At 26.3% G+C, this 9,750-nt stretch overlaps 4 protein-coding genes across 4 annotated transcripts; 2 read left to right on the top strand and 2 right to left on the bottom strand.

Annotated features, from left to right (window-relative positions):
• Positions 1-392: 392 nt before the first annotated feature.
• Phum_PHUM477600 (retinoid X receptor, putative) lies at positions 393-3,215 on the top strand (the record flags this gene model as incomplete). Its single annotated transcript, XM_002430371.1, has 5 exons — positions 393-696; positions 2,119-2,234; positions 2,374-2,647; positions 2,729-2,866; positions 2,959-3,215. 5 exons carry the CDS (start codon positions 393-395, stop codon positions 3,213-3,215), a joined length of 1,089 nt encoding a protein of 362 aa, XP_002430416.1.
• A 1,198-nt stretch (positions 3,216-4,413) lies between these two features.
• On the bottom strand, positions 4,414-5,286 carry Phum_PHUM477590 (DNA replication complex GINS protein PSF1, putative; the record flags this gene model as incomplete). The annotated part of the gene is made up of 3 exons (XM_002430370.1): positions 4,414-4,635; positions 4,710-4,984; positions 5,184-5,286. The coding sequence occupies 3 exons, from the start codon at positions 5,284-5,286 to the stop codon at positions 4,414-4,416; spliced, it is 600 nt and encodes a 199-aa protein (XP_002430415.1).
• A 1,604-nt stretch (positions 5,287-6,890) lies between these two features.
• Positions 6,891-8,874, bottom strand: Phum_PHUM477580 (protein PTDSR, putative; the record flags this gene model as incomplete). The annotated part of the gene is made up of 8 exons (XM_002430369.1): positions 6,891-6,930; positions 7,014-7,189; positions 7,337-7,525; positions 7,622-7,769; positions 7,870-8,066; positions 8,152-8,304; positions 8,385-8,590; positions 8,814-8,874. 8 exons carry the CDS (start codon positions 8,872-8,874, stop codon positions 6,891-6,893), a joined length of 1,170 nt encoding a protein of 389 aa, XP_002430414.1.
• A 184-nt stretch (positions 8,875-9,058) lies between these two features.
• Positions 9,059-9,657, top strand: Phum_PHUM477570 (cytochrome c oxidase polypeptide Va, putative; the record flags this gene model as incomplete). The annotated part of the gene is made up of 2 exons (XM_002430368.1): positions 9,059-9,062; positions 9,203-9,657. The coding sequence occupies 2 exons, from the start codon at positions 9,059-9,061 to the stop codon at positions 9,655-9,657; spliced, it is 459 nt and encodes a 152-aa protein (XP_002430413.1).
• Positions 9,658-9,750: the final 93 nt, after the last annotated feature.

Here is a 9,750-nt window from a genome sequence, read left to right as displayed (position 1 = left end):
AAAATTTATAAATTTCTTTGAAAAGAAAGTAAAAAAGCTGGAGGGGGGAGGGGGAAAGGGAATTTTTGTGTATTTCTATCCAGGTTTTAATTTTTCCAATCCAGTAAATTTACATAAACCAACCTTGGCCCAAACCAATACATTATAAAACTCGCCAAAAACAAGAAAAAAAATTTTTCTTTTTTTTTTGCCAACCTTAAACGATCCTCCTTTTCTTTATTTGGTTTTTTTTTTTTTGAACTCCATGACGATCGAACCTTAAAAGGAAAATTAAATTTTTCCTTTTTACGTTAATTAACAACCGTCTCGTTAATGTCAAAAAAAAAAAATCAATGGAAAGTATGACTACACGTCATCGTAATTAAAAATTTTCAATTAACTTTATTATTATTATGGTTACAGAATCAGAACTTCAAATGCAAGGAACTCAACCGGGACTTCAGGGATCATTACAAAATTTCAACGCTCCGACAGGAATAACGCAAAATTGCGCCATATGCGGCGACAGAGCAACCGGAAAACATTATGGAGCTGCTTCTTGTGACGGTTGTAAAGGATTTTTCCGGAGATCCGTTCGGAAAAATCATCAATACACGTGTAGATTTAGTAGAAATTGCGTCGTTGATAAGGATAAAAGAAATCAATGTAGATATTGTCGTCTTAGAAAATGTTTTAAAGCGGGAATGAAAAAAGAAGGTAAACATATAATAGATCCGACAAGACTTTTTTCAAAAAAAAACCCTCCCCTCCCCCCCTTCCCCCACAAAATTCATCTTTAAACCGACGCAAAAAAACAATAAGAAAATTTTTTATGTAAACATTTTCTAATATTAAAATACGTCAAACGTCCCACACAACTTTTTTTTTTCCACGTGAATCCATAATAATAATAATAATAATAATAATAATTAACTTTACACTTTGCAATTTAATAACAATAAAAATAATAATAATAATAATAATAATAATAATGGTGTATAAATAATAACCGTTTTGACCGACACTTTAATAAAATTTTATGTGTCTGTCCGCCATTTTTTTTTTTTTTATGTAATAAAACATTCGAGATCGCGTTTTAAAATTAAATAATATTTATTTATTTATTTATTATTAATAAATAAATAAATAGTTATAAATCATAAATAATAAATTTGTATTCGATTTGAATTTTTTTTCTTTTTTTTTAAATAATTTTAGGCACGTGAAGGAAAACCTTAAAGGCTTTCGAGAATGACTTGTCAAAAGTTTTTTTTTTTTTTTTCGCATTGTCATTTATTGGATGGAGGACGTAATATTAATAATAATAATAATAATAATAATAATAATAATCATTGTTAATTATACGCGTAAAATTCAAATTAAATCGTGACGTATACGCTCCTCGTTTTTATGTTTTTTTTATTTATTTAATATTCGCGCAAAATAATTTTTTTTTTTTTTTTTTCGTTTGTTTGTTTGTTTTGTGCGACAAACAATTTTTTCACACCGTTTGTTTTAATACGATTTGAAATATTTAAAAAAAATCTTGTCCACCTGAATTTAATAACGAGTGTGTAAATAGTCACGAGAAGTTAATTTCACTCCTTTAGTTGTTTGCCAGAAGTATTTTTCCATCAAGGGCTTTAAGAGAGAGAGAGAGAGAAAACCTTGATTTTATTTAAAAAATTCAAAGAAAAATAAATGAATAATTTTATTTTCTATTAAGTTATAACGATGTTAAAAATTAAACTTATATAAATACAAAAAATAAAATTTTTTTCTCTCTTTATTATCTCTCAATCTGAAATATTCTTGCCTATGGTCAACTCAAAGAACGTTTAGAGGTATTGAACTAATTTTTTTTTTTTTTTTGGCTTATATAAGCCTTTACAAATGTTATACACACAAACACACACGTCAGTAATGAAATGTAGAAAAAAAAAAAAAAAAACACTTGTATATATTTATATGTTTATATTTATAATTGATATATACATGATTGCATGATGAATTAGGTTTAATAACATGCGAAGACAAACTTTTATTAAAATTATGGTGGCAAAAAGTGGCTTTAGAGTAGCACCATTCATGTATAATAATAATAATAATTAAAATTGTTTTTTGTTTTGAAATTTACAGCAGTACAAAATGAACGTGATAGAATAAGTTGCAGACGTCCAAGTTACGATGAAACAAATCAAAATAATGGTTTATCCGTTACTTCACTTCTTAATGCCGAAATGTTATCAAGACAAGTCGGAGCATATTTGGAGGTATGTAAAAAATAATTAAAAACCACCCTTGAGAGAGAGAGAGAGAGAGAGAAAATATATTTTAATTATAACATATTAAATTGGCGTACTATAAGAACAAATGATTATTCTTTTTTGTTAGCAAAATGGATCTCCAGTAAACGATTATGATTTATCAAATAAACAAATCGCACATATAAATGATATATGTGAATCGATGAGGCAGCAATTACTCATTCTCGTCGAATGGGCCAAATATATTCCAGCATTTACCGAATTGCATTTAGATGATCAGGTTGCATTACTTCGAGCTCATGCTGGAGAACATTTACTACTCGGTTTGGCACGTCGATCCCTTCATTTAAAAGATATTCTTCTTTTAGGAAACAATTGTATAATAACGAGATATTGTTCAGGTATGCTCATTTTCTTCCTATTTAAATCCCATTGATTTTTAATCAAATGAATAATTATTCTTTTTTATTTTTCTTTTGTAGAAAATGCTAGATCTCCTGATGTTGATATCAGTAGAGTCGGTATCAGAGTCATGGATGAATTAGTTAAACCTCTAACCGAAGTACAGATCGACGACACGGAATTTGCATGCCTTAAAGCTATCGTTTTTTTCGATCCGAGTAAGTATGGAGAGTTGTTTAACTTTTTTTCTTTTCTTTTAAATGTTTTTTAAAACGTTCTTCATTTTTTTTTGTGCGGCTATCGAATGTAGATGCCAAAGGACTTAGCGACACAACACGTATAAAACATTTGAGATATCAAATACAAATAAATCTAGAAGATTACATAAGCGATCGTCAATATGATACAAGAGGAAGATTTGGAGAAATTTTACTCATATTGCCAGCTCTTCAATCTATAACTTGGCAAATGATAGAACAAATACAATTTGCTAAATTGTTTGGTGTTGCCAGAATTGATAATTTATTGCAAGAAATGCTCCTCGGAGGTAAACATCTTTCGAACTAAAAAAAAAAAAAAAAATTTTTTTCTTATATAATTTCTTTTTTTTTTTCTATATTATCGATTTTGCGTTTTCGCCTCCGATAAAATATACGTAATGACTTTTAACATTGAAAAAAAAGAGGGGGTTTTAATTACAGGTGCATCTGCTGATATACAACAAACTCCAGGAGGTACGGCTGGAAGCTATCAAAGCTCTGGCTCACCAACGAGTCCGTTGAGTCCACCGACAATGGCTCAATGTGACAGTCCCCAAGATCATATACACACAAATGATCACCTTCACAGTCCACCAATAGTCAATGGAAATATTCAAGCTTCTGGAGGTATAATGCGGGACCTGACCCACCTTACAGTAGATAACGACACATACAGGACAAATGGTTTCAAACAGGAACCCGTATTGGATGCTGATCCGACAAATTATTAATTATTTTTTAATTTTTGTATTTCATTTCAAACTGCAAAAAAAAAAGTTTTTTTTTTTTTTAAAAAAATATTATAAGAGAAAAAAAAAAATTATTCAAATATTAAATTTTTACCAATACTTATTTTTTTAATATTTTTATATCCAGGCAATGATTGAAATTTAAATTATATTTAAATTAAATATTCATTGCTTAATATTTTTAGTACATATTGTAAATAATATAAATAATAATGATATTTTGGCCGGTTGTGGCAATATTGAATTTATATATATTATAATGGTTTATTTTTTATTATTATTATTATTATTATTGTCAATAAAATGTAGTAATAAGTTGCTCAATTATTATTATTATAATGTAATTACACTTTAAATGCTCATAAATTTTTTTTTAAAAAAATATTTAAGGAGTTAAATTGTGAAAATTTTAAGTGCACGTGCACGGAATATTAAGTGACCTTAGAAAATAAAATATATATATATTAGTTTATCGCATTAAATATTTGCTATTCCTTATAAAACTTATTCCTGAAAAAATTTAACTAATTAGTTCAGTTTTGAACCAGTTTGTGTGGGGGTCTTGGAAATAAATAAATTCAACACAAAAATTATTTTAACTTAATAGATTTATATAAATAAATACTTACATAAAATTTACTAATTACAAGTTAATTAAGTTATTCAACAGTGATAAAAAAACCATTTACAAAAAATAAAGTAATCCATGTTAATAGTCCGATTGCAAAATAGAAAATTAAATTATGTAATTATGTATTAAATGCTATCAAGTGCTTTACTCCTATTTAATCGAGTTACCACATCTGACGGTTTTATTTTTAACTGAGTTTGATGTAGCCATTCATTAAGCATATCCATTCCTTTAAGTCCATTTTTCAAAATTCTTTGCTCTGATAAATCCAACTCTTGCATTTTCCAAGGATCTTTCATTTCGTGCATGACCCAATTTAATATTTTTTTAAATCTTTCCTTGCCCATCTGAAAACAAAAAAATGTTTATATATATTTCTTAAATGTATAAATTTTAATAAAAATAAATATATTAAAAAAACCTTTTGAAGAATTTCTCTAATTTTTGTTCCAAATTTATGGGGTATTTGCGAATAAATCATGCCATATTCGAAAAAATAAGGATTGATTCTGTATAAATCGATAATCCTTGGATCAGCTTCATATGCATCTATGTTATGCTGTTTGAACATTTCAGGTACTTCTACTTTTAAATATTTAATTTGTCGACTGCATAGTTTTTTAGCCAGCCACAAAGGAACGTTTATTGTTACATTTTCATCAATGTGCTTATCATCATTTTCTTCAATAGAAAAACCTTAACAGAATTAATACATATTTAATGACATGCCGACTAAAACTAGTGCCTGAATCCAGAATTTGGTAAAATTTATAGAAACATCAATGATGAATAAAATGAATGACCACAATTATAATAATTATTCAAACAAAGATATAAAAAAAATTAGAAAAAATTTAAAATATTTGAATACACTCCTGAACACAGTGAGATTTACCTGTCAATGAAAATGGTACAACAGTTACACACGGAACTTTTTCTTGAGTAACCATAATATCTTCAATAGAAAAATAATCAGGAAAATAACTACCTTCACTCATTTTTAAAGCCCTTTTTAACTCCGATTATAAAAAAACTTTATATTATTTTTAGTAGATAAAATGCAACATTAAAGGTTCAAACAAAATTAAACGTTAGGACAAAATCACAATTATAATTGTTCTAATAAAAATTTCCTTTATAATTTTCCCGCCAAGTATTTCAACAGTGTTGCCAAATTTATATTACGCATCGTAAAAAAAAAATTTTTCATAAATTTTACAAACAACAAAAAAAAGGTTTTATGAAAGTCATTAATGATTTTTAAAAAGCAACGGTAATAAAAAAAAAAAAACCGCCTAACAATTTTAACTGACATTTTTGATTTTTATGTAAACTACGACAGTAATTTAACATTAAAAACGGGAAAAATAAATATAAATACTTAATTTATATTTAATTTAATTTTTTAAACGCCTAAATTATATTAAAAAACGCAAATGAGGGTTATGAAAAAAAAAATCAACGCTCATATCTTGAATGTTTTAATAAAGTTAAAGTATTTTTTTTTTTAAAAAAAAATATTTTATGGTTTGAAAACATTATAAAAATATTAATACAAAATACAATTTATCAGATTCAATTATTATTACCTAAAAAAAAAAGTTATGTAAAATAAAAATTTGTTGTATTCATCCAATTTCCGTTTAATAATGTTTAACTTTACGCCATTACAAAATTAACCGATATTTTATGTCGTATTAATTTAAATAAGTAATTGAAATTTATTAAAAAAAAAAAAAAAACAACATAAAAAATTGAAAAAACTTATTATTATTATTATTACTATTTTACTACCCATTGTAAATTATCTAATCATTATTCAAAATTATAAACCCTGTTTTATAATTCATCTTTATATTAATATATATATTTATTATTTCATAGTAATAATTAACACACGTTTTTCAAATAAATATTACAAAAAAAAAAAAAATAATAATAATACTCGAATAATAACATATTTACTTTTAAAAAATTATCGAACACCTTTTGATAATTGTTATAATAATAGTGTATACCTTAATTACCTTTGGTTCAACAAACATTTCATGTAATTTTTAAAATACTTTTATTATCGTCGTTAAAGTCATCATTTTACAATTAAAAAATTTCATTTTTCCATAAGATATTTAAATATTAAAATTTCAATTGGTAAAAAAATTGTTCAGTCATGATAATTAGTGTAATTGTTTTTCATTTATTAAGGTTTTTATTTTTCAAAAATTAAAATTATTATCCTCTTAAAGTAAAATTAACTGTAAGTTCAGTCTTAATGTTTGATCTATAATTATTATTATTATTATTATTATTACCCGAACAAAAAATATTAATTTAATAAATCAAAAAGGTAAACAGTCTCAAAAATAAAAATGAATTCTTTTTAGAGGTGTGTAAGTAATCTTTGTGTAAAATTTTAATTCAGATTTGTTTAATATATGTATGTAGTAAGACCAGAAATTAATATAAAGAAAGTTCCTTAATAAACTAAAACAATTCAATCTTGGACATTTTTTTTTCTTCTTCTTTAAATTTCAAGTAATTCTAAATTTTCAAGTAAATTAAAATTCCCATGTAATTTTTGAGTAACTACTTCACATAAATATCATTGATTTACATTTGCATTACTTTCTTGTCTTTTTAGTCTGAAAAAACAAAAAAAATAAATCAATAAATAAGTAAGTAAGTTATGTATATAAATATTTTAAATAGTTTTTTTTTTTGTTACCTTTTTTTCTTTTTATGAGCTGATAGAGATCCTTGTCCACTATCTTCACTTGATGACGTGTCACTAGAATCACTACTTGAGCTTGAAGTAGAGCAAGAAGATGAATCTGAGGCGATACCAGTCGAACGAGTAGGATCTACGCTGTCGGCTATTTCAGCTAATGTTGGATCTATTTCCTGTAATTAAAAAAATTTTTTTTGAATTACCGTTCATTTCAAAATGTGAAACCTTTTTTCAAACTTTGAATAAATGCAATGTTTTAAAGCTAAAAGCTTTCATTCGACATTTAATAAAAATAGTACTGGAAAAAGGTTTAAATTTACCTTAAGGCGTCGATACCATTTTTTTGATAATTTCGGACGTCCTCTCATTGTCTTATGCCACACGACGGGAAAATTGGTTCTGCTACAAAAATTATGAGTAACTGCAATTGTATTTTCTAAATTTAATACTACATGCCACCATCCACCAGGAACAAATACTGTTTCACCAGGTTTTTGTAAAATTTCAAGCTAAAAAAAAAGCATAAAAGTTTACGATGTTTTTATCATGGCATTCAGTGTAATCGACATTCATTGTAACATTCATTAAATTTAATAAACTGATACCGGTTTACAATCTTGAGGCCAATCAGGTAGTTTTGTTCTAGGATAAATTACAGAAAACCATGTAATAGCTTCATCTCTTTGTTTTCCTCCTTCAATGCCTGTTACTTTAATTAACTCACGAGGTGTATGAGTAGGAAATAGGCACCACCTACCAAAAAAAAAAAAAAATTCAAAAAAAATTTGTTAGACATTACAATATTACATATTTTTTATTATTATTAATTAACATATAAAAAAGTATAACATACCTTTTGTATCCTACGACTAGTGCATTCCATGCACTTGTTCCCAAAGGATCTATGTGTATCCCCGTTCCCGAACGAGCTGGTCCCATTACGAACCATCGATAAGGGGGTCGTCGTTCTTCACCAGCATGGTGTAATAAATCATCTCTAAAGTAAATAGGCACTTCATAATCATCCAAAAGTTTCTTTCTTCTAGCATGCTTGACAGTACAGAAATTGACTTATATTACTATAATTTATTGTGTAAAATAAATACTTATAAATACTAAAAAAAAATCAACTTACTTCACCAAAGCTACTATCGAAAATATACAATGGACTATCATCTAATGTAGTTTTCATGTATTCAATATAATACTTAAGTTTCATTTTTACACTATAGCCTTCATTATCTTCTCCACATTTAAATTTTTGATTTCTATACTTTTTCCCCAAACTCTAAAGTTGGAAAAAAAAAATTTAAATTAATATAGATGAACTTTAAATTTCTAGAATTTACTGTGCATGTCCCTTTTTACCTCTAAATTCCACTTATGTTTTGCTTTCCAATTTTCTTGCAAACCGCAGATAACTACAGGTTTATACCATTTTTCATATTTTTCTATAAAATCTTGGGGAGAAACATCTGATACGTTTATCCTCTCACAATTATCTTCAACGTTAGTAAATTCATTGAATTTTTTAAATATTTGAAGACTTTCCCAAGAACCTTTTTCACATAATTCTAAAAGAAATTTTAAATTTCATTACAAAATTCAACGAAGTAGTTAAATAATGTAATTCGTAAAACTTTTTAAGAGCACAAAACAATTAAAATTGTAAAAAGGTTATTTTTATATTTGGAGTTAAATTAGTAGATTTTATCAAGAAAAAAAAAAAAAAAAGGAAATAAAAGATTAAATAAAAATATCAAACTCTTTCAAAAAAAAAAAAAAAAACATCACAACCGGTTACCTGGTCTTGCTTTTTTTTTACTTCACGAATTCTTTTTCTTGTTCGATGTTCCATTTTTATAAAAAAAAAAAAAAAAACAATTAAAAAAAATTGCTTTGAGTTAATATGAAAAACAATATAATAATATTAAAACAAATTAAAGGATAGAATAAGAGCTTAAGTGAAATGGTAAAATAAATTCACCATACTACAAGTTATTTAATTCACGTAGAACTTGTATATATTGCCACTACCTATTATGAGTAAAAGGAAAATGTGAAAGGAAATTTTTAATTAACAAAAATCTTTTAATTAGGTTGGTACGCCTTACGTTGAAAAAAAAACTAATATTACTTTTTCTTCTGCATTTAGATCAAATTTTTTTTTTTCTAGAAAAATACAGAAACGAGTGAAAAAATGTTGCGAGCGACCGTTAACAGAGTTTTTAGTGCTACAGGAAACGCCTTAAATAAGAGTGTTAAAACCTCTCAGACTCGATTGATGTCGCATCATAGTAAAGAAACTGATGAAGAATTCGATTGTCGATATGAAGCATATTTCAATAGGCAAGATATTGACGGTTGGGAACTGAGAAAAGCATTAAACGATTTGAATAAATACGATTTAATACCCGAGCCGAAAATTATAATTGCCTCGCTCAAAGCATGCAGAAGAGTCAACGATTTTGCATTAACTGTAAGATGGCTCGAAGTTATTAAAATAAAAAGCGAAGTTGACAAAGCAATATATCCATACATTTTGCAAGAGATTAGACCTACATTAGATGAACTCGGCATTAACACTCCTGAAGAATTAGGATATGATAAACCTGAGTTAGCCGTTCCAAACTATGATTAGTTATTTTTTTTTAAAAAAAAAAAATGATAAGAAATAAACTAGTATTTCATTTTAACCATTTTTTTTTCGGCAGTATGATATAATTGTCTAACA

This window comes from Pediculus humanus, genomic scaffold (genome assembly GCF_000006295.1).
Source record: "Pediculus humanus corporis 1103172108254 genomic scaffold, whole genome shotgun sequence".
Lineage (NCBI taxonomy): Eukaryota > Metazoa > Arthropoda > Insecta > Psocodea > Pediculidae > Pediculus > Pediculus humanus.
The sequence above is the reverse complement of the archived record's forward strand: the minus strand, read 5'-3'. Positions and strand labels throughout refer to the sequence as shown.